At 30.9% G+C, this 26,041-nt stretch overlaps 1 protein-coding gene and 1 non-coding gene across 7 annotated transcripts in view; both read left to right on the top strand.

Annotated features, from left to right (window-relative positions):
- Ankrd17 (ankyrin repeat domain 17) overlaps positions 1 to 26,041 on the top strand; it is a 149,375-nt gene that overhangs the window by 41,486 nt on the left and 81,848 nt on the right. For all 6 annotated transcript variants that reach the window (XM_026402588.2, XM_077803458.1, XM_026402590.2 and 3 more), the window contains exon 2: positions 24,419 to 24,572. In XM_026402588.2, coding sequence (XP_026258373.1) covers positions 24,419 to 24,572 — 154 coding nt within the window. The remainder of the gene's footprint in view (positions 1 to 24,418; positions 24,573 to 26,041) is intronic.
- Positions 24,615 to 24,687, top strand: Trnaa-ugc (transfer RNA alanine (anticodon UGC)). The gene has a single exon. It is a non-coding gene; the product is annotated as a tRNA-Ala (tRNA).

Here is a 26,041-nt window from a genome sequence, read left to right on the forward strand (position 1 = left end):
TTTAACGGTTGATTATTTCATTTCTTTGATCTTTTAAAAAGTATTGTTTCATTTCTAAATATGACAGGATATTATAGGCTTTCAATTTAATTTGTATGGCCAGGAAATGTAGTACATTCTGATTTCATTTCTTTTAAATGTATTAAATGTTGCTTTATTTCCCTAAGTATGGTCCATTTTAGTGAGTGAATGTTCTCTGGATTCCTGAAGAGTATATTCTCTGTAATTTTTAAATATTCTATAAATGTCAATTAGATTGTTTGTTAATAATGTTCAAGTTTTTTATGTTCTTACTGATTTTCTATTTTTTTCCCTTGATGTTGGGACAAATGTTGAAATCTCCAAATATAACATAGAGAGGTTTATTTTTTTCTGATTTGTCAGTTTTTGCTTTGTATATGGAACTTTTTTTATGAAATATGTTCAAATTTAGGATTACTATATATTCTTGCCATAATGATCCTTTATTATAAAATGTTCATCTTTAGCTTTGTTAATATTTCTTATTTTTTCTGAAATATACTTTGATGTTAATAGTAGTTCTACCAGCATTTCTATGACTAATGTTTGCGTGGCATATCTTTCTCCATTGTTTTAAAATGACTATATTTAAATAGTGTTTCTTATAGAGGGCTTGCAAATAGTTCTTGCTTTTTTTTGTTAATATTTTTGTCTTTTCCTACATTTAGTCCATCTTCACTTAATGTGATTATCAGTATTTTATGTTTTTTACTATCTTGCTAATTGTATCTATCTGTCTGTCTGTCTATCTATCTATCTATTTATTTGGGGTCGAGCCCAGGGGTGCTCAACTACCAAGTCACATCTTGGCCCTTTTGTTTTGAGACAAGGTCTTGCTGAGTTAATTGGGGCCTCACTAAGTTGCTGAGGCTGGCTTTGAACCCATCCTCCTGCTTCAGCCTCCAAAGCTGATTAAGTGTTTTCTATTTGTCCTGTTTGTTATTCTTTTTCTTTTGTTTATGCCTTTTATATTACCTTATTTAGTGTTTATAATTTTAATTTACAAATAAAAATTGTATATATTTATGTTGTAAGGCATGATGGCTAAACTGAGCTATTTGATCCGTGCATCGTTTCTCATACCAACTATTTGTGATGAGAATACATAAAATCTACTTTCGGGAGTTTTCAAGTATACATTGTTACTAGCTATAGAGCCATTGTAAATACATCTCAACTTATTTCTCCTAACAGAAATTTTGATACCCTCCCCCATTCTACTTCTATGAACTTGACCCTTTTTTGGTTGTACAAATAAGTGTATATGTGTGTCTGTGCATGTCTTGTTTCCCTTAGCATGATATCCTCAAGGTTCATCCATGTTGTCTCAAATGGCAGGATTTCTTTTTTAAAGGCTAAATAGTATATCATTTTGTATGTATAACGTATATTCTTGTTAATTTATCCATCATACCTGGCTATACCACAAATTTTGATGTGTGGCATTTTTATTAATATTCAATTCATTTTTATTAATATTCAGTTTACTTAGATTGATTCCTACATCTTGGGTTTTGTGAAAAATGTTTCAGTGAGCATTCAATTGCAGTTATCTTTGTGAAATACTGATATTATTCCCCTTAGATATATAATTTTAGTAGTGAGATTTCTGAATCATACGTTAATTCTTTCATTTTTTTTTCCAAGAACTTCCATACTGTTCTTCCTAATGGCTGTACTAATTTGTTTCCACCAACAGTATACCTTTCTCTATGTCCTTGACCAATACTTGCTGTGTTTTGTTGTTTTGATATTAGCTGTCCTAGCAGTTGTGGGATATGATATCTGAATGTGTTTCTAATTCACGTTTCTCTGAAAATTGATATTATTGGAACACTTTTTCATATACCTGTTGGCCATTTGTATGCTTTCTTTGGATAAATACTTATTCAGGTCCTTTTCCCATTTTTAAATTGAATTGTCTTCTTGGTATTGAATTCTTATGTTCTAATTTTGGATATTGGCCCCTCATAAAGATGTATAGTTGCAAGTGTTTCTTCTCATTCTGTAGGTTGTGTCCTAACTTCATTGATGGTTTGTTTGCATGTGCAGAAACATTTTCGTTTGAAGTAAACACATTCATTCATTTATTTTTTTCCCCTGTGGTTTTTGGTGATATCATCAAGTAAATCATTGCTTGAGCAGTATCATAGAATATTTTTCCTGTGTTTTCTTCAAGTAGTTTAAGAATTCTTACTCTTCTATTTAAGTCTTTGATCCATCTTATATTTAAGTCTTTGAGTCATTTTTTTTGTATGTGATGTGAGACAAAGGTCCAATTTCATTCTTATAAATATGAATATCTATCTAGTTCTCCCAGTATTATTTGTTGAAGTGACTGTCCTTTCACTGTTAAATGTTCTTGGCTTCTTTGTTGAAAATCAGTTGATTGGAAAAGGGTGAATTTATTGCTAGACTCTCTATTCTCTTCCACTGGTCTGAGTTTTTATGCTGCTATGGTCCTGTTTTTATGTTAATACCATATTATTTTGACTATTATACCTTTGTAGTATATTTTGAAATGAGGTTGCAATTCTTTTCTTTTCTGCTAAAGATTTGTTAGATTATGCTGAGTCTTTTGTGGATATTTTTAATATTCCATTTTATTATCTCCATTAACTTATTATCTGTTTTATTTGTGGTGGTTCTTGTGCTTGCGATATGTATGTGCTAGTTTATTTATCATTGCCTTTGCATAATATATCATTTCTCATATAATGTTAAGAATCTGATACCACTTTATTTCATTTCATATATGTCTGTTCTGGTTATCTGGTTATTATCATGCATTTAATTGCTGTGTATGTTGTGAATTGCCTCAATAGATTATTGTTATTTATTTTCTTAAATGAAGAAAAGTTAGACATTCATGTTTATATATATCATTTCTGTCCTCTTTATCACTTTGTATCCAGTTTCACTGGTTATTATTTTCTATCCACTTTTTGGAGATTTCCTTTTAAAGTTTCTTCTTTTTAAAAAAATTATTTTTTAGTTGTAGTTGGACACACTACCTTTTATTTATTTATTTGTTTTTATGTGGTGCTGAGAATTGAACCTTGGGCCTTACACGTGCTAGGCAGTCGTTTTGCTGAACCACAACCCCAGCTCCAGAGTTTCTTTATTAAATAGTACATATTTGATGGAACAAATTTAGATTTTTGTCTAAACATTTCTATATCTCCTTACTTTTGAAGAATATTTGTGTAGCATATTAGATTTTTCATTTAAAAGTTGTTTTTTTTTTCCTTTAGCACTTTAAATGAATTTTTTTTTTTTTTTTTGGTCTTCTGTCTTCCAGTCCTTCTGATGATAGAACTTCTGTATATAATGTCATTTTTCCTCTTTTTCCCCTTTATTATTATTTTTCTATAGTTCCAGTGTGATATACTTTTCTTGTGTATTTTTCTTTATGTTTATCCTTTTTGAAGTTTGTTGGACTTAATGTATTTGTAAGCTTATAGTCTGTCAAATTTAGATAGTTTTCAGACTATTTCTTCAAATGTTTTTCTTGTCTTTCCACCTGTTTTTATCCCAGAATTCCAGTGACATGCTGTTAGATCACTTGATATTGTCCCAAAGATAATGTTGTCTCTGTCCTTTTTTTTTTTTTTAACCTTTTTCTCTTTGTGCTTAAATTTGAATAACTTCTGTACTGTCGTAAGATTACACTGGTCTTTTCTTTTGCAACATCTAATCACATGTTACAGGCTATTTAGTGAATTTTTTATTTCAAATATTGTTTTTCAACTCTAGAAATTCTGTTTGATTATTCAGTTTCACAGACTTAATTTTTCTCCACCTTATGTTCATATTTTCTTTAAATCTTCGAGCATACCTAAAGAATTGTTCTCAAGCCTTTATTTGCTAATTTGTAGTTTAACATCTCTCATTTCAGAGCCTGTTTCTACTTTTTCTCCCACTGGTTATGGGAAATATTTTCTTGTTTCTTTGCAATCTAGTAATTTTTATTTGATGCTGGATATTGTGATATTACAGCGTTGAGTGTTAGGATTTCATTCCTTTTAAGAAGTATTGAATTTATTTTTGACTGGTAGTTAGGTTCCTTGAGAATTAGCTTCATCCTTTTGACACTTGTTTTGAAGCTTTTTTAGAACATTTTTCTAGAAGTCTATGAGTGGCCCCACTTTTATGTTTGGCCTTTCTGGGTTCTCTACCAAATACCTCAGGTGTTCAGTGAAATTCTCCTTTTTTTTTTTTGGCCTGGTTCGATCTCTGTGTCTCCCATACTTGCTTAGCTTACAGCTCCCTAGTAATTCTTTTCTCAATCTGTTGTTCTTCATGAATTTCTGCCCCCAAGTTATAGCTACCTTAGCTTTTCCAAACTCTAATGTTTATCTCCTGAGCTAAGTAGTACTTTGGTTCCCTCTCCCTGCCCTGTGTTTGGTAAATACTGCTGGATTCAGCAGAAAGCAGGAAAGCAGCAGATCTCACTTCTTTGTTATTGTCAGTGGCCATGCCCTTGTTTTGCCTGTTGTCCATTGTCTAAAAGAGATGGGTTGTCTACTTGGATACCAGTTAGTCTGTTGTGACTATAAATGCATAGTTATTGTGTTCAAACTACTGATTTGTGGAGACATTTGTACTGTACCAAACCCACTTTTCTGTAGCAAAATTGCAATGAAATATCTTTTTTGGCTAATTGAGTGCTACATCTTAAATCTCTCTAAATCTCTTCTGTTTCCTTGTAGTCAATTCATTTTGTGTGCATGCAGTATATACTTAATAGAAACATGTCAGTGCAGTGACATTGTAGATGCCACTTGGCATAATGATCTGTCAGTGTTAACTATTGATAGTGTACCATGCCTGTATAGCATCATCTAAGGTGCTTTTGTTTCTTTGCACATCTTTGGTGAGCTTAACATACTGAGTGAAAAATTAAAAAAAAAATTGCCCCAACTAATATAAAATAAACTGTTTGAGGTTATTATTATTGATAGCAATCATCCTGTGGTTAGCTCTTTAGGTATGAATGAGATGGAAAATGTTATTAGTTATAAAATATTATGGAAAGCATAGAAAAATCTGGAAAGATTCAAAGAAAATTAAAATTGCAAGTTTAAAAGGTGAACAGTATTAAATTTTGATATTTTTTTAGTCCATTCTCTGCAGATATGTACAATTTTAGTCTTTTGTGATCATATTATATAAAAATATTTGTTTTTGCTTTTTCCCCTTCACATATTGTTTATATTTTCCCTAACCCTTAAATCTAATGGAAGTACCACTTTTTATTATTACATAACTCTAAGTACATACTATAACTAATATTATTGCATAATAGCTTGGGAACGTAATATTGTACATCTGTATTTTTGTATGTTTGGATTACTTTTAATTTTCCTATTGGAATCAATTTGGAGGTGTGGCTTTATGTTTTGAGGTAGTTTTCACATATCAGGGATCCAGTTTTATTCTTTAGTGACTAGCACAGTGCTGAGAATATTACAGGTATTTTAATGGTATTTGCTTAATAATTGAAAGCATGAGAAAGATTCTTTTATGTGGCTTATAAAATGCTAGTTTTGAATGTAAACAAAAACCAACAACAGTTAAAATGACTAAATGCTTTTTTTATTAGATATAAGCCAGTTTTATCTTCATATAATAAACTACTTTCATAATGGAGTTGCTAATTTTGATCTTTTAAGCAGTGGTTTTGACCTTGACCATGATACTTAACCTGGGGAGCTTTTAATTGTCCTTGTGCCCAAGCACAAAATATCCCAGATTGAGTAAGTCAGGGTTTGGACCAGGCATCAGTATATTTAAGAAATAATTCTGGTGTATAACTCCACCATACTGAGACTATGGGTGAAGAGCATTTAAAGAAGTTTCCTGAAAAACTTTATGAGAGAATAAAGTTGCTTCTTTATTAATTGCTGAATGGAAGCACAAACATGAACTGGGTGATGCTTTCTAAAAAATTTGAATAGGGAGTTTTCATAATCTGTCATAGTCTTTTTCACTGTTTAAATAATTTGGAAAAAATTTTTCTTCCTATATCATTTTATTTTGTAACTAGAATTATGTTTGTTCCATAATCAGTGCAAATGGAGAATAAAGCTCTTTATTCTTTAAAGAATTCACTTTAATATTTAGCATTTTTCAAGTTTTGGAAGGTACATATACTAAACCAATATGAAATGTCAATGCAATAGTACCCTATAAATGAAGACGTTGTACTTCATGGATATACTTTTTTTTTAGAAGTGTTTTAAGTGATGAAAAAATAGGGAGGAATGGAGGTGTCTCAGGATCCCCAAATAAAGGATTTGTCACAGTTAAATACCCCCCCACCCCAAACTCTTAGGGATCGAACCCAAGAATGCTCTACCACTGAGCTAACATCACCAGCCCCTTTTATTTTCAATTTTGAGAACAGGGTCTTGCTAAGATATGTATCTGACCTCAAACTTATGATTTTTCTTAGCTTCCTGAGTTACTGGGATTACCGATCTGTGCCCCTGCACTTTACTTCAAAGCTAAATATCTTCAGTGTAATGTTCATTCAAGAAATTGCTTTCCTGTATCCTGCACTGCTCTTGACTTGAATTACAGCAAAAAAACAGATTAATTTTCTGTTTTTACAGAGTTTGCATTCTAGTTAAAATACCAACAAATTAGATGAGAAAGTAAATAATACAACTTAATATAGTCATTAGTACCACTAAAAATTAATGCTAAGGTAATGGGGTTTCTTGGGAATTCTTAAGATTTTTGTCAATTAGACCTATCCTTAAATAATCTCTTTATCAATGAAACATTGAGTTGACGGCTTTTGAGTAATTTCCTTCTTATATATTTGCAGTGTAACCAAACATGATTTTTATTTGCATTGAGAAACTACACAATTTGTTTGGGTGATTTAAGGGTTTCAGTATATAGATTTATTTTTACTGCTAATTAAATAATACTGGATATCTTGTCATTATTACTCTAGGTAATGGATGACAATCAATTTAGTATGAGTGTTCTGTTGCATTGAATGTTTCTATAATGTAAGTTTTGTATACGATTAAGCAGGTAGATAGATCAGTGACCATATATTTCAGTATTCTTGGGACAATTCTAGTATATAATTACTGTTCTGGCATAATTTAAAAAATATTTTGATTTAGATTATATGTGCATGGTTACCCTAAAGTTAGAGGAAATGATGGTGGTCAAAATCTGAAGAAACCTTAGTTTGTACACAGTAGTTCTCAATATTTTTAATTTTATACTATTAAATAATAGTGGCTGACTTATATAATATACTGCCATGGTTGAATATACCAAGCCTTGACTATATTTAATATGATGTCTTTTACCTTAATTTCTTCACCTTTGCTCAATTTGTTTTCTTGTGAAGTGCTTTGATAGGATTCTCTTTACTTTTAAAAATCAAGAATTGGGCTTAACATAGTATATTATTTGTGGAAATTTAATGGCTTTTCAGTTGTGCTAGTATTTTTATTACTATATGTTTTAATGTTTGAATACAGAATTGGTTAAGTTTCCAGTGGAATATCCTCAGTCCTATTTTCTACTCCCTTACCCTTGTTGTTTTTGGTGTGCTGTTTTGTAAAATGTGAAGCTTAATCAGACTATATTTTTTGCATTATATCACAGTGGTTTATATTGTAAAGAACGTGTAAGCCTCAATTTCCTTAATGTAAACAGTATTTACTGTATAGCTAGTGATATCTAAAATTTGAATGGTATTTGTGTAGTAACATGCATTTCTATCTTGTACCTTTCTCTTAACTGAGAAGTATTTGCACCTATAAGATGAGAAAATTTTAGAGCTTTTCAGTTTAGAGTGATTGGGAGTTGGTGACTCAAACACCAATGTAAGTTGAGATGAGTCAATTTATTCCGACAAATCGGACATTGGAGTTAATTGGAGATTAATTTTTTTCACATATTTTAAATCATGGAAATAAAAAGTAGTACTTAACATTAAATTTAACTAGCATTTTATTTGATGTGTGAAACATCAAATAAATAGGTTAAACAGAGATCAGTAAAGATAGGCTTCACCAACCAAAAGTAAATTTTCTCATCATTGAGACATATGTCCAAATTATTTAGCTAAACAGTGTCTACTGGATCACCCAGGAAGATCTTTTAATAATGCAAATGATAAGTTTTAATCTTTGTAAGTTGAGGTAGTTCAGTGTTATATTTATTTAAATCAGTTGCAAAATAGTCCTGTTTTTAGTATGAAAGCAAAACTTTTGTGTAAATACTCATTGGGACTCAAATCTTGTATCTGGTTGCTGCTTGTCTGACACCACAGGACAAAAGTAGTAGATGAGAAAATAAGACTTCATTGGAGAAACTAAAGCAGGGCCAGTTTTTTTTAAAAAAAGGTTTTTTTTTTTTTCCTTTTCCTAATTCAAGAGCATGGCCTTTTATGATTCTGATTTCATGTATGTAACTCTTATTTCAAAATAAGAGTTACTTGGTTATACCTTGCAAAGTGCAGGTCAGTTTCCAGGGATTGTCTAAATAGTTTGCAGACCTTTTTTTAATCACGCCATGCAAAATAAATAAATAACCAATAAACAAACAACTAAGTTATGGAAATCTTAATATTTCAGTACTGTGAAGTTGATCATGAGGCCACTTTTAAGCGAGGAGGACAGTGTAATTTCTACTTAAATATAAATTTTAGTATATAGAGGAACTACTTAAATGTCTACTTACTTTATAAAGTAATTTTTAAACCAGTCTCACATTTTGTAAAGTAATTTTATCCAGATTTTTATATGTACCTTTGCCAATAATGTCTTTAACAAAGTTACTTTTTGTGTCACGTGGCACAGTATTCCAGAGCGCATCTTCCCACGCACTTAAGATTTTTGCAAGGAAGCACTTTCATAGTCTGTATAATGCTGGTATATCAAGTCAAAAATACCTACTCTTAGAGAAGATGGTATTAAGACAATTGTTTTTCATTTTTTTCCTATATAGCTATATATTCTTTTTTTTCTTTTAATTTTTTTTTTTAAAGAGAGAGTGAGAGAGGAGAGAGAGAGAGAGAGAGTTTTTAATATTTATTTTTTAGTTCTCGGCAGACACAACATCTTTGTTGGTATGTGGTGCTGAGGATCGAACCCGGGCCGCACGCACGCCAGGCGAGCTCGCTACCGCTTGAGCCACATCCCCAGCCCTATAGCTATATATTCTTGATGTCCACAATGAAATTATTTAGGAGTTAGTTTTTAAAGTAATCTTTAAAAGGCTTGTTTAAGCACTTAGAATTGAGACCATATCTTCAGGAATATTAGTCTTGATACATTTCTTTGCCTTAAAAAAGTCTTTTTTTTTTTAATACGTTTATTTTATTTATTTATTTTTATGTGGTGCTGAGGATGGAACCCAGGGCTTTGCGCATGTGAGGCGAACGCTGTACAGCTGAGCTATAACTCCAGCCCCTTAAAAAAGTCTTTCAAGTGATGTTAATATAAACTGTATGTTAGACTTGAATTGTTTGGGCTACTGTGTGTTTTCCAAACAAAGAAGCAAACATAAGGTGACTGTCCCTTTTCTAATGAGTTTTTTTGATAATAAGGGAGGAGCATTGCTTTACATTTGTTTGTTTATGGTATTTGGTTTCTTTCTGTACTTTCAGCTTTTTAGGAACTAATGTCTATGCAATATACATTTTATTTTAAACTTTCTCAATTTGAAGTTCTTTCTCAATTTCATCTAGACTGATGCTAATACAAATGTTCAAAAGCCTTACCTAAAAAGGAGTTCACTATTTTTCCCAGTTTTTTTTAATTTTAGAATTTAATGGAAATCCAAGCAAACATAATTTTAGTCTATTTTTATTGCATTACATAAAATATACCTTCTAATTGGTTTTTCCTTTAGACTCATATAAAGCAAAATTGATAAGAGAAATACTAGTTATAACTGACAGTTCTGGTCGTTTAGATAAATACTGAAATTTATTAAATATGGCACATATGTACATGTTTGATTTTAAATGAGCAACTAGAATATTAGTAACAAACTAGTATTCCACTGCTACTTCTTGTTCACCATGGTTTGATATGCCAAGAATATCCATTTTTGTTGGATCTTATCCAAAAATTGAAAGTTATTATTTTTGTTGCTTAGGTTACATAAATGACCAAACAGATAATAATTCTTGCCATTTGGGGACATTGTTAAGACTTTGGCTTTTTATCTAAGTGAAATAGGAACCATTGGACAGCTCTTAACAATAATTATAAGACCTGATTTTAAACAGAATTGGAATACTTTTAGGTTTATATATATGTATGTATATACGTATGTATGCATGCATGTACATGCAATTGTGTATATATATAAATAAACAGTTCTATAATTCATTTGTCTAATGATAACCTATTAGAAATCCCCTGTTGTTGCTGCCCCCTGTGGAATATTAACTCTGGTCAGTGAGGTCTTTGAAGAAATGAAGATAATACGGGCAAAACTCTCTTCTTTCCTCTGAGAAAACTATATGGGAGGAATAAGAGGTCTCTTTTTGTTGGTGATGAGGAAGAGGGTACAGAAAGATACCAGTTGAAGATATGCTTAATTGAAGTACCTATAATATATCCAGGAGAATATAACTAGCAGTTCAGGTGATACAGAACTTAAGCTCAGCTGAAACTGGGAAGAGATAAATTTTTCAAGTTATTTCAATGAAGTAATCATGGTTAAAACTTCTGTTTATGGTTGAAATTACCCTGGCATATAATTTAATAACAAACAAAAGGGTCCAAGGTGATACAGAGCACATGTCAGTATTTAAATTAGTTGATCAATCAAAGAATAGAAGCATATGAAGTTGTATTTTGAGGGAGCTACCCAGAGAGTACTCTTGAATTATGGGCACAGTTAACTGTGAACTGGACAGGAAAGAAATGACCCAGAAGAGAACAGATAGACTGAGTGAAAGGGAAAATGTTTAAGTTTCTAGAATGTAGTTCAAAGTTCAGATTTAATAGATATAGCAAAATGATAGAATTGAAGTATAAGACATTAAGATGGAGCACTTCAGAGTTACCAACATATGTTCAAGAGGTAAGTGTGAGACTAGATACTTTTGATCTTTAAGAGCCATTCTACCTTTAAAATTTTTAGGATTCTTAGAATGGCTCCCCCCCCCCTTTTCCTATTGAATTTAAAAGAAATACTAGTGTAACTATTTCTATTAACTTTTAAATCTCTTTCTCTGATTTGATAAACTCTGCTCACAAAGGATGATTATTTTTCCTTGTTTTTGCTTTTTTTTATTGTAGTACAGTATACATAACAAAATTTAGCACAATATGCCTTTTTTGTTAATTACCTTTCCATGAAATTCATTTAAAATCCACACAGTAAAAGTAATTATTTATTCTAAACAAAATTTCCAGGGCATATTGACTTTTTAGTTAAAAGATTTTCTGTTCTCTGACCATAATGAAATAGAAAGCAAAAAGATAATCTGGGAAATCTCCAAATATTTGGAAATTACTTAAAAGTAAAATATGGGTCAAAGAGGCAGCCACACTGGAAATTAGAAAATATTTTGGATTGAATGGAATAGGTCTAATTTTTTTGTATGTTGCTAATGCTATGCATAGAGTGAAATTTATGTCCTTAGATGTTTATATTAGAAAAGAAGGAAGTTTTCAAATCAGTCATCTAGACTTCCACATAAAAACAAACACAAACCAACCAAAAAAACACACAGCCAGGTATGGTGACAAATGCCTGTAATCTTAGTAACTCAGGAGGCTGAGGAAGGATTGAAACTTTGACTAGCCTCTGCAATTTCGGTCCTAAGCAACTTAAGGTCTCAAAATAAATAATAAAAGGGGCTGGAATTGTGGCTCAGTGTTAAAGTGCTCCTGGGCTAAAGCCCCAGCAGCCACCCTCCCAAAGCAAGCAAACAAACAAAAAACATAAAAGAAGGGGAAATTAAACCAAGGCATTTTTAAATGTTGATTTTTAGTTTTTACCAACCTTTCTCTAAAACTTTAGGTATTATTTGTCAATGATGAAAAATGATACTTTATTTTAGTTTGTTTTTAACCTGATTCCAGTAAAGTTGCATCTCTGTATTTCTTCAATATTTTGTCATTTTTATCCTTACTGAAATTTTAAACTTCTATAATTTTTTTAACAATATATACAATATAATTTGTAATAATTTATCCTAGCCTATCAGTGTTCTTTTAAATCTTTCAATTTTCATTTTTTGACTGTCAATTGTGTTTTCTTAGGTTCTAGACTTTTGTGTCTTTTCTAAGAAAAGCCTTCTTATCCTATCAATTTAGTTTCTTAACATTTTCTACTATTGCTTTTGTATGTTTCAAGTAGATTTTAATCCATATATATTTTTTAAGTACTCTGTGGTAGAAGTCTAATTATTTTTTCAGCTATATAGCTATTCTACAAAATAATTCAGTGATATATCTTTTTTCCCTCTGTTTTGAGATACCATCTTTTTTACATGTTAAATGTCCAAAATATATGTGTTCTGGATTCAATATTCAATTTTGATTATTGTCAATTCCATATTTGACATCTGGTAGGGCATCCCTTCCATTGTTTTTCAAAAAATTTTTTGGCAATTTTGTGTATTTTCTCTTCCAGATGAACTTTAGAGCCAACATGTCAAGTTCCATTAAAAATCCCTTTGGGATTTTGATTAGAAGTGCATTGAATTTACAGATTTATTTGGGGAGAATTGACATCTTTATTGAGTCTTCCTATCCAGGAACATGGTATGCTTCTCCATTTCTTCAGGGTGGTCTTTTATGTCCTTTAGTAAAGTTTTGTAGTTTTTTTTGTGTGTAGGTCTTAACACTTTCCTTGTTAGGTACATTCCAGGATTTTTTAGCATTTGCTATTTTGAGTTACATCTTTTCTGTTTTACACTTTCTGATGGGTTTTATTGCGAGTATACATAGGAAGGCTATTGGTTTTTCTTTTTTAATCTCGATCTTACAACTTATTTAGTTTTCATTTGATTACTTTGAAGTTTTTAGAAGGATGATTACTTTTGCAGAAAATGATGGCATTTCATTATTTTCTTTTTCAATATTTGTACTTTTAGGATTTTTCATTTGTTTTGTTCTGGTCTTATTGCATTGGTTAGGTGTTTTAGAACTGTTCACTCCTATTTCTGATTTGATCATCTTGTTCCTGATTTAAGTTAATATTACTAATTTTTAAACTTTGAAAGTTTTGTGTATGTTTGTGGATATGTATATGTAGTCTGCACATATACATGTGTATCCATGTATATATTTTTTTTGCTTATGTATGTGTGTGTGTGTGTATGTTTGTGTACGTGCCTTATATTTTTGGTAGATTACTTTTAGTTTAACAAGTATTTTTTATAGTAATGGCTATTATATTTAATCAAGTTCTTTGTTGAGATGATCTGTGTTCTTTTTGAACTCTGATATTTTAATATAGTAGACATTACACTTACTAATGCTGGTCATAATATGTTTTATTTTAAAAATATCCAGTATTAATTTATTGGAATGTGCCCAGAACTGTGCCACATACAAGTGATGTGCAGTTATTACCATAACGTCATTATTCAGAAAAGTCTGAAAATCTCCTCTTTTTTATGTGAACAGAGATAAATAAAGAAGTACTCAATAACAAGGTAATTTCAGGCTCTGTTAGTGTTCTCGGAGGACATAAACAGAATGGGTGGTATGGTAAAGAGAGCCTCCTTTGATGATATCATTTGAAAAAATAGAAGCTAAGACCTGAAGAAAGAAGTGTTAGGAAAACCTAAGCAAGGGAAATTACTATTTCTTTTTTTATAATTAATTCTCCTTCTTTGTGTCCTCTTTTATTGTTTCTTTTTTGTAGTAGTTATATTACTTCAACATTTAATTTGCTAATAAGTATTATTTAAATTTTTTGTTTTATTTATTTGTTTTTTGCCATTCCATTTTAGGTTTGTTGAGATTATTTATAGTGAGCTAAAGAGTTTTCCCATCTCTCTTCTGGGTATTGTAAATAAAATAATAATCAGTTTCTTTAATATTCTAATGTTTCTTAAATTTGGTAGAAATTACCTCCAGATCCATTTGGGATCAGTACCATTTTGAAGGTCAGTCATTGACTACCCTTAAGATTTCTTCAGCATACATATTCTTCAAGGTTTAATTTCAATAATACCTTTTTCTACAAAACCATTCATTTAGTTTAGACTTTTACATGTATTGATTGTGCTATTTTCTAAATTTAATAGCTCTTTTTATATTTTCACTTTCTTTCATTGTCTTTGATCATACTTGCCAAAGACTTGTTTGTTTTTGCTAGTCTTACCCCAGGAACAGATTTGAGGTTTCAATAATGAAACTTCTGACTCCTCTCAATTTCTTTGCCTCTGTTTTTAGCATTGTTAATTACATGGATACATTTTCATTTGTATTTTGATTTTAAATCTTACTTATTTTAATTCTGCTTTGGTTCTAATGAATACATTTAAAGTGCTAATTTTTTTCTGTAAAAACAGAAATGGCCAAATCCAATAGGAAATAATAATAATTTTTATTTCTTTTGATTTCTGAGAGTTAGTAGACTTTTTGTATTTCCTTTTTAAATTTTCAAATAGCATGACACCCTGGTACTTGTTAATTTGTAGTTTCTTTTAGCTTTATGTACCAAGAATGTGACCTTGTATAAATTTTTGAAAACAATTGAGATTTTCCTTTTGCTTAAAGTTGATCAGATTTTTGTTTGTTTGATTTTTAAGGACTGTATACTCTATTCTGTTTTCCAGAACTATAGAAAATTCGATTTCTTCATCCTCTTTATTCTTGTATCATATGCTTGCTCTTCATTTCCTAATAGTATGTGCAGAGTTTCTTACTAAGTTATATGGATTTTTCTAGTTTCTTATATTTCTAGCATTTTTACTTTTTTTCTTTATTATATTGTTTGGTGCATTAATGTTGGCTATTATATACTCTGAGTGTATTTTAACTGTTATTATAAAATATCTCTTTATCATTTAATGCTTTTTATTTTGAATTCTTTTTTCAGCTGATATTAATTGAATAATGTCACCCTTGACTGAAATTGCTTTTTTATTCCATTTTCAATCATGATGATTGAAAAGTATCTCCCTCAAAGTAGAATATGGTTGGATTTTTTCTTATTGTTTCTTTTAAGCCTAATCTGCGTGTCATTAAAAAAAATAGAAGAATTTTCTTCACTTAATTGTATATTAACTTGTCCTTTTTGTTTTGGGTCCTCTCCTAACATTTAAGGTTATAATGAAAACATTGTATTTTATTATTGCTTTGACTCCCCATTCCCTTTCCTGTCTGTAGCTAAATTTATTGAGTTTCTTTTTTCTTCCCCATTTGGGAATTAGTCTTATCCTGTGGTAGATCTTAAATTAAGCTAACTAGCATTTGTAACTAATTGCTCCCTTCCTTTGGAATGTAGGTTTTGGCATATTTCATTATCGGTTATGGCTTTTATGTTTATAAAAATAATCTTACTAATATGTTTATGTCTTAATATACTTTCACTTTTCTAGCATTAAGGAATTATTTGTTGATAATTAATCTGAGAGGTTGAAGATATATTGTATTTACTGGTTTCTTTTCTAAATGCTTAGTTTTACGAATCCAAGCGTGTTTCTTTCTTGGATTTAGGAAATCTGATATGAATCTGATTTTTAATCATCTTAACAGCCTCCCCCTTCATCACTCCAAAATCATTTTGTATTTTCTATCTTTAGAATTCTGAAATTTCAGCAGGTTTATGCCTGTAGATTTTATGGTATATGTGTCTGTAGATGTTTTAAAGCTATCTCATAGGGATCATTATATTCAGGAGCTGTTTTTATGATAATTGATGAAAAAATGATAATACCAGAAACAAGCTAAATTTGTAACTAAATTTTATCCTTCTACTGAATCTTACTGATCATAAAGAGTTTGGTAGAAATTTTTTTAAATACTCTTCAACTTTAATTCTTTTACAGAAGAATCCACTTTTAAAATCTAGATTTGAGAATTTACGAATTTTGTCTTACTTTAAACATTTGTAATTTGCCTACTTGATAAAATTTATAATCATTAAATTTTATATTGGATTATATTAATAATTTTATATTGAGTGCCATGCAAATAAGTACTTTGAAGCATAAAACAGAGTTCATGTTTTGTGTCAAGTAAAGCCATGTTAATTGTATCACTGATTCTTTGCGTATTTCTAGAAGATAGTATGTGCTTAACTGATGTTTGTTATGGATAGATGAATATGAAAAATGTAGGAAGGAATAAATCACGTTTTATAAATATACTTTTGAAAGCTGACTTATTTAATCAGGTTCACTTTAGTTTTGATCTCAAAATTTTATCATAATCATAGTATTCATTGACATTCTTTTTACAAGAAAAACTATTTTACTTTATTTTATCTTTTTAGTTTTCATGTTATAAGTATATTAGTTTTCAGTGACTTTGCTGCAAATTTTGTCTGTATAGAGTAAAAAAATTCTCTCTCAGTTATGTTAGTTTTGGAACAGTTTAGTCTTTATGAACAAGTATAGTATTTTACTGAAGTTTAACTCTTGTTTGTGACTATATGAAACACAAACCAAAGGAATTTTTATTAGGATATGGGGCTATGTGCAGAAGAATAAATTAATGATGAGTTTATAAGTTATACTATTTTATTTTATGTAATTCCATCCCAGCACTTATCTGTGGAATATCTATGTATCTGTGATTATCTGTATTCAAAGAATAAGGTGCATTCTACTGTCGTAACCATTAGAACAAAATTTTAAAAAAAAGAACTTTGAAAAGCAGATAATATTTTTTCTGGGCTTTAGAGACATTGTAAACTATTAAGAATTTCTTCAGGGAATTGGGTGTGTAAGTGTGGGTTAATCACCACCATCACCACACACAAAAAAAGAATACATTCAATTACTATTGTCATAGATTCAAGTTATAGTTTCTTAGCTTTTATGTGCAGCTCCTTTATGTACAGCTCTTTAGTATCTTTTTATATGCAAAAGATATGTTCATGATAATAAATGATACCAAGATTTGGAAAATGTATTTAGCTAGCATTACGTTCACTTAGTCTATGATTTTAATAGCACTGAGTAAGTGACATCTTAAGTAATTCAGTTCATAACAGTTCTAAGTTGTTTTAAGAGGGTTTTTTGTTTGTTTGTTTTGGTAAGTAAAAATAGTATTATAGATGTGTATTTATAAACCCATTTATATCATTGGAATGACCAAATGGGTCATAAAAAATCAAATACATTCAGTAAAAGTAAAATTCCAGGAAAAAAAATAAAAAAAACTTTATCATAAACATTCTTTTAGAGAGGTTTTCTATATTGATTGGATTTATTAAGATATTTAAAAATTTTAAGTGTGGTGAACTTTGGATTGAAAATATTTTTATTTCCTGGAGCAAGTGTGGAATTATTTGTTGTTCTAAGAAACATTTGTAGTTTAATAAAGATTTAGATTACCTTTCTTGGAAGATACATTATCAGTTTAAAATTCAAATCACTATCTTGAAATTCAGTGATAAATAAGTACACAGGATAGAAGTATGTTTGTTTATCCTTAGAGATATTTTTCCTTATTCTCACATCATGTAATCTTACATTTAATGTGTTAAAGTAAGTTCCTGATTGCTTTCTTTGTCTCTGATATCACATTTATATGAAAGGTGATTTGTCCAAAAACACCTTTTACAAGGTCTCTAGTTATCTTTCTTTTTTAAAAAATATTTATTTATTTATGTATCTTTAGTTTATGTAGACACATTATTTTGTTTTTATTTGGTGCTGAGGATTGAATCCCAGTGCCTCATGCATGCTAGTCGAGCATGCTACCACTGAGCCACAACCCTAGTCCCTCTAGTTATCTTTCTAAAACACTAAAATTATTTGCCTTACTGCTCAAATGTTTGTAAGCTGAGCTTAGCCTCATAATTTAAGCATCATTCTTTTACTATTCTTTCAGAATTTTTTCTTCTTCCTGTGCACAATGTGTTATTATCTATTTAGCACTGTTTTCAAACTTGTTTGAGTTGTTTGCACTTAATGTTGTCTTTCTGTAGAAGACATTGATATTAAAATCCATTTTTGTATTTCTTTTTAACAGTGGTTAGGGTACTCTTTTACCCATAATATGTAATTGGTGGTAGATATTTTTTGAGTGGAGTTTCTATGCATGATGTCTGATTAATCTAAATATACTGTCTCCTTATCCTGGATTATTCTTCTCTAGTATGTCAGAAATAATGTATCTATTTTGAGGAAGAGTTCCTTTTAAATGTAATGCTAATATTCACAGTTAGTCAGATAATCTAGCATCTCCAAATTTCCATGTCTTTGTGTTTTGAGTATTAAACTGGGTTTACTTTGGGGAGAAGGTGGGCAAAGTTTTTCTTTTAATGCTATAGTTTTTTTCTTTAAACAAAAGCAACCTCTGCAATGAAGCATCACCTTTAATCTTTCAAAACCAAAATCATTTAACGTGCACAAAATTGCAGAGACTTATACAAAAAAGCCTCTTTCTATATATGTGTATCTCTCAGGTTCAGTATTAGTAAGAATTTTCCAATCAGCTTTGTTTTCCTCAAGCATTTTATGACAGAGTCTTAACATTATTTTTACATTCTACAGTGTGCATGTCTAAAAGATAAAGGACATTTTTTATATAATCAAAGTAATATCTTTGGATTCCTTAATAGCCAGTACTTATGTAGATTTCTTCTTGTCTCAAAAATGCAATTTTTTTATAGTTGGCTTGTTTGAATCAGGATTTAAATGTCTATATTATTTTGCTGGTTATATTTTTCAAGTCTCTTTTATTTAGAGCAGTTCTTTTATTATTTTTTATTTTTTTGTTCCTATTCTGTTTACTTAAAGTGGTTGGTAATATTGTAAAATATTCCACATTTTAGATGTCTGTTTCTGTTTTATTAACTCAGTGGTTCTCAACCTCCTTGTTCCTCCTAGGATTTTATTGGGGGGGAGGTTCTTTTCTCTTCCAAGGGGATATTTGGAAATATTTTTGATTGACAAGATGAGGTACTGTTGCTACTGGTTTCTGATGAGTAGGGACCACAGAATGCTGTTAAATACATAAAGTGAAGAGGACAGCCCCCCAACAAATAATTATCTGACCCAAAATATCAGTAGTGCCTATTTTGAAAAACTAATTCATCTTGTTCTCAATGCCTTATTTTGTTTTTAAACTGGAAGTTATTTCTAAAGGCTTTATTAGATTATTGTTTATTTGGAGGGGCAAGAATTCTTCATTGGAGGTACTGCTTGTTTTTATATGTTGCAGAAATCAGGAGCATATAGTGTTTGACTATTCCACTTTTAGTACTTAAATAGTAGACTTAGGTGGTAACAGCCTGATTTCCTAAATGAAAAATTCAAACTCCACTTTTCTAAAACAGTACAAAAGCAGACCTTTTTATTACTCCAGTCTTGAAATTTTTGGTGTTCTCTTGAACTAGTTAATTGGATAATTGGTCCCTTTGTGTTAGATATTTAGAAATCTGCCATTTCTCTGGCTCTTGGCATTGTCTTGCTTTCTTTTCTCTCTCTTCCCCCACCCTCCCTTTTTTTCTTTTTTTTTTTTGAGGTACTCAGGATTAACCTAGGGCCTTGTGCATACTAGGCCAGTGCTTTGCCACTGAGTTAAGTCCTTAGATTTTTTTTGTTTTGAGATAGGGTCTCCCCAGGTTGCCTAGGCTGGCCTTGAACTTGAAGTCCTTCTTCTTTGTTTGATTTCCCCCCGCCTTTTCTCTGGCTCTTCCAGATGGTTCTTCATACATAAATTTGATACATGCATCATTTCATGAAATATCCAACTGGTTTAAACAACACAACCAGAATACTTTAATTTTAACTTTGTCATACTTTATGTAGTCATAACCTTAATAGCATTTTCCCCCTCTTAGCGAGACTTTAAAAAAGACATTCCTTTTCTCTTTCCTGTCTTCCTGAGAGTTATTTATACATTTCATCTAAAGAAAATATAAGGTTGTAACTGAGTGGTAGAGCCCTTGCATAACATATGCAAGGCCCCGGGTTCAATCCCAAGAACCTTATGTAATAAAGTATTTAAAATATTTATTTAAATTTCTTAATTCAGACCGTTTTTAATATTTATTTTCCAGAACTTGATTATGAATCATAAAAATTTTTTATAAGAATCATATAGTAAAGATGAGTGAGTTTTCCTTGGGAAAAAGCATCAGTTTTTAGTCTGAACTACCTCAACTGAGGATGTAGTAGAGAGGTGTATGTATGCTCATAATCTGTCTTACATTTAAATAAGAGAAAAATAAGTGTATTTTTGTATGTTTATGAGATTGCACCTTCATTTTATTCTTTTTGCACTTACTCTATAATGTAGCATAAGATCCTCCCAGTTGGAAAGAGTATTGAATATTATTGTATGGCACCAGGTATCAACCCTGGAGTCTTTCGTGAGCTACACTCCCCTGACCTTCAATTGGAAAAACAAAAATTGATGTTAAAGGAGGAAGTACTCTTAGACTTTTTCTCTGAATTTGTATGGCTCTTTTTTATCTCATTACTTATTTATTTTTTTATCTTGTATTTTTTTATTTGTATGTAATTTCATTAAAAGATATATAAGTTTCTTAAATGGTAGGGTTGGTTTTTACAAACATTTGTATCCTCTAGTAGTAAATCGTTATCTTTTGCCCATAGAATGTGTTAATCAACTTTTTTATTGCTATGACAAAATACATAAGAAAACCAACTTACGAGAAAAGGAAGGATTTATTACAACTTATGAGAAAAGGAAGTATTTATTCTGGCTTATGATTTCAGACCATGATTGACTGGCTTTATTGTTTTGGATCTGTTGGTGAGCAGAGGGATGTGACTGAGCAAAAGCTGCTCACTTCAATGGCAGCTGGGCAGTAGACTGAGTGAGGGGAAGGGGTCCTTGGATAAGAAATACCCCTTCAGGGCACATCTCCTAGTGACCTACTTCTTCCAACTAGACCCTACCTCCTACACTGTCCACTACCTCTCAATAATGTCATCAGCTATGAATCTACCTGTGGATTAATCCATTGATGAGGAGAGTCCTTATGATCCAATCTCTTCCCACGAATCTCACCTTGCTGCCTTGGAACTAAACCTTCACCCTTGAGCCTCTGGGGGCAATTCCAGATCCAAATCATAAAAAAAAATGGTTTTAAATAAATATGTGTTTAATAAAGAAATAAAGGTAGCATTTTGTTCCACTGGCTACTTTAAAGTTCTCTATGTAGTATTTCATAGTCATTTAAATTTACTGTTTTTAAATTATCATTTTAAAAAATATTTTTTTAGTTGTTGATGGACCTTTATTATATGTGGTACTGAGAATTGAACCCAGTGCCTCACACAAGCTAGGCAAGCTGTCCTACCACTGAGCCACAATCCCAGCCACTCAAATTTTTTTATATTGTAAAAGTAATGAATTTAAAAATCAACTTATGCAGGGTATGATAGAACACATGTGCCATCCCAGTTACTCAGGAGGTTGAGACAGGAGGATCACAAATTTAAAGCCAGAGTTAACAACTTAGTGAGGTCCTAAGTAATTTAGTGAAACCCTGTCTCAAAAATATTTTTTAAAAAGGTGGGGATTAGGGAATCTATCAGTGGTTAAGCACCCCAGGTTCAATCTGGGACAAAAAAAAAAATTAAAGTCAATTTACAAATTTTTATAGTGTTTATTGTAAGTTTAAAAAACGTAATTAAAAAAATTTTAAATTGACACAAAGTACATATTTATGAGGTCCAGTGTGATATTTCAATACAAGTACACAACAGATTTTTTTCTAAAATAATTTAAAACATTTTTCATCTATTCATTCTTACCTGTATTAATGTTTCTATATTTCCTTTGTTCCCTCCACCCACTCTCCACCCTCCTCACCCAAGTGAGAGTTGAACACTCAAGAATATTCTACCACTGAGCTACATGCCCAGCCCTTGCTATTATTTTGAGACAGGATCATACTAAGTTGTCCAGGCTGGCCTCAGACTTAGTGATCCTCTTGCGTCAGTGTCCCAGGTCCCTGGAATTAGAGGTGTCTTCACTGTGCCTGATTCCTTTCTTTTGTCTTCTCATTGAGTTGAAATGATTATGGATATTTTAATAGATAAATTTTCATTGGGCAGTAGCTTTTTCTTTAGATCCAGACTCATCTTTTGAACCATTTTTTAAGATAGGAAGGCATTTTTACCACTATGTAGTTTTGAATCATACCTTGCTGTGACCAAACCATGTCCAAAGTCCAGTTCCCAAAGTATAACATATTAGTTTCCAATTTTCCCAGACTATAACAGTTTAATTTATTACCCAAGATGATTTTTGCTTTACCATGCCTTTGCCTCTGCGTTTGAAAATAACCGAACCTATAAAAAAATTGTTGTGTTTTTTTTTTACTTTAACACCTTAACAGTGGTTTTTGATTGGTTAAAGTTAATGTATACTTTAAAATTTTTATGAAAATTTTCAAATATTTACACTATTTCAGGCAATTCTGTATTTGTTTGCTTTTGAAATAATAGAAATCTAATTTAATAGTAAATGTGTTGATTAAAAATTACACTATGCATGGTTACTTGATAGGTGACCATTTGTCACCTCATTTAAAAATGGAACATTTTAGAATTCTTATATGCTTGTTAACATATTTATTCTTTAAGGTATTTTTCTTACTCCTGACTTGTGCATACTAGGTATGAGCATGATTATGCTGTAGGTTGTTAATTGCTTTTATATGTCTATTTTTTATATGTCTATTTTAGTTATTAACAGTGTTAAAATTACTTTAGATTTGTGAAGTTAGTTTCTTTGGATCATATTAGTGACATTTTATATAATAATTATTATCAACATTGTTATTAATAAACAGAAAGAAATATATATATATATTTTAAATTTTATTTATTTATTTGTATGTGGTGCTGAGAATCAAACCCAGTACCCCACGCATGCTAGGCGAGCACTCTACCCCTGAGCCACAATCCCAGCCCAAGAAATATACTTTAATATCTCTTTATAAGTAGCACTACAATAGAGATTTTCAGAATGAAAATTTTCCCTATGCCTTAGGAGTTTATAATTCTTTAAATTTCTTTTAATTGAATCTGATTTTTTTTTTTTTTTAAGGTTAGTGGTTCTCAATATAGGTCTGTGGGCTTCTCAGGGTCCCAAAGTTCGTTTCAGGGTGTTTAAGGTGTTCAAAACTATTTTCATCATAATACTAAGAAATTGTCATTTTTACTAGGTTGACATTGTACTAGTGGTACAAGAGCATCTTTGCAAGTAAACATTCTGATTTCTTAAGGTCACGGCATCAAACTATTCTAGTTTCATTATATTTTTGGTTGCCATGTACTTGTAGTTAAAGAAAAATTAAAAGCCAATTTTACCTTAAAAATGAAAGCAGTAAAAGTTATTAATTTTATAAAAGCTCCACTTTTTAATGCATGTTCTTCTAATAGGACTGGGTGTGACAAAATTGGAAGTATACATAAAGCACTTCTGCTACATTAAAAAATAGGGTGTTTGGAGGAAAGGCAGTGGTGTTTTTGTTTTCAAGATGTAAGGTGAATGAGCCATATTTTTTCATGAAATAGCATTTGTACTGAAAAGTACAACTGACAAGCTCAGTGTTTGGCAGACATTCTAAAAATGATAGAAGCGAGCCTGTTACTTTAATTAAGACAATATTTATTGCCAGTAATAAAGTTTCCAAGCACAAATAAGAATTTTAGAATTCATATTTATTTGCCTAGATAATTGATAGATTTCCAGTACTTAAAAGATTTTTCTGATGAAGTTAATGGTTATATGATTTTTTATATTATAGTTTAATCTCAATATTTAATAATATTATTAAATATAAGCCTTAGATGAAGTTCTTGCAAGCATAGCAGTTCATAAATGTATAAAAGCATCCTGAAAGTAATGCATTTAAAGACTGATTTAAGGTCTGAAGGAGGGAGGAACTGCTGATTTATGTCTTCTCCTAAAGTCAAAGTTTTATAGCATAATAACTAACTTTGTAAACTTATATATATCTCATAACCACATTAAAATTGAAAACAAAATGAGACTGTTCTTAAATAATAATTTCTTACACAAATATAATTTTCTATTAAGCAAGGAGCTTAGGTATCTTTTTTAAATTTATTTAGGGTTATCATTATATTTATAATTGGTAATTATGTTAACATATTTCTCTGTCCTTCCCTTCTTCCTTTTTTTCCCTTTCCACTTTTCCGTCCATTCTTCTTTTCTTCTTCTTTTTTCTTTTTTTCTTTTTTGTGTTTGTTTTCTAGGTGGAGTCTTTCATTTTGGATCAGGATGATTTGGAAAATCCAATGCTGGAAACGGCTTCCAAGTTGCTCTTGTCAGGTACTGCTGATGGTGCAGACCTCAGGACAGTAGATCCAGAAACACAGGCTAGACTGGAAGCTCTGTTAGAAGCTGCAGGTATGTCTGTTAACTCTACATAATAAGAAGTCTACCTGGGCTGGGGATATAGCTTAGTTGGTAGAGTGCTTGCCTTGCATGCACAAGGCCCTGGGTTCAATCCCCAGCACCACCACCAACAACAACAACAAAAAAAAAAAAAAAAAGGAAAAGAAATCTACCTTATTATCCAAAGTTGCACATAAACCTAATAAAAACTCTTGTTATTATAAATGTGTGGTCTTGTGTGTTTAGTATGATAACAATTCATAAAGGTTAATCATTACTCTCTAGACAATTACATGGAACATATTTTAAAATAGATTTTAATTTTCATTACTCGAGTGAAATGTTTGTGAATTTGCCTACCTGCATGCCAAAATGTACTTGTAATCTCCAAATCAGTATTCAGACTTTCATGGATAAGCACAGAACAGCAGAATTTTTGAGTTACCATATCTGCATGTTCCCAGCTAAGGTCAAGCAAGATGATGCTTCCTGCTTTTAACTCTTGTTCTTTAGCAGTTTGTGTAGTGCCTTTTTTCCTCCCACATTTTTGCTCCCCCTTTTTAAGTACTGGGGATTCAACCTTGGAATGCTTTACCAATGAGCTACATTCCTAGCCCTTTTTATCTTTTTATTATGAGACAGAATCTAGTTCTTGTTAAGTTGTCCAAGCTGACCTCAGATTTGTATTTCCTGTGCTTTAGCCTTCTAAGTCACTGGAATTACATACAAATATGCACCACTGAATCTGACGCATTTGTGTGTGTGTGTGTGTGTGTATTTACGTGTGTGTTTACTAGTGATTTCACTGCTTAAAATGATCCCCAAGCATAATGCTGAGTGCTATCTAGTGTTCCTTAGAATAAGAAGGTGTTCCCTAGTATAAGAGAGTGTTATGGAAAAAATGTGTTTGTTAGGTAAGCTTTGTTCAGGCATGAGTTATAGTGTTGTTGATTGTGAGTTCAGTGTTCAACAATACATGTCAGATAAGATGTAAACAGAAACACATGTGTCAGATAAGATGTAAACAGAAACACATGTGAACAAGGTTATGTGTTACTGAAAATGCTGTAACCAGATATTTGAGATAACCTAATCTTGTATTTGTCCTAGGAGTAATGGTTCAGAATTTAGTAATTCAGGTTAACAGCAACTTCTTAGAACATATCTTCCATAAATAACTAATAAGTGATTGTATATAATTTCTCCTAGGCATTGGTATAGGCTCTCTCTTATAACCTTGCATAGTAAATCATCATACTTTTGTAGAGTGTATTGTAGTGTCGCTGTAAGAATGATGTTTTAATTAGAGATTATGTACATAATCAAAGATTTAGTACCATATATGTAAAATATGCCCTAAATGTAAGGTGATAATAACTCTGAATCTCTATAATCAGTTTTACAAATCCTATATATCTTTTTAAGTTTTCAAAAATAGGCATAAATATACTCTGAACATTTATTTTTCATGGCTTGAGAAC

Source organism: Urocitellus parryii, chromosome 10 (genome assembly GCF_045843805.1).
Source record: "Urocitellus parryii isolate mUroPar1 chromosome 10, mUroPar1.hap1, whole genome shotgun sequence".
Classification (NCBI taxonomy): Eukaryota; Metazoa; Chordata; class Mammalia; order Rodentia; family Sciuridae; genus Urocitellus; species Urocitellus parryii.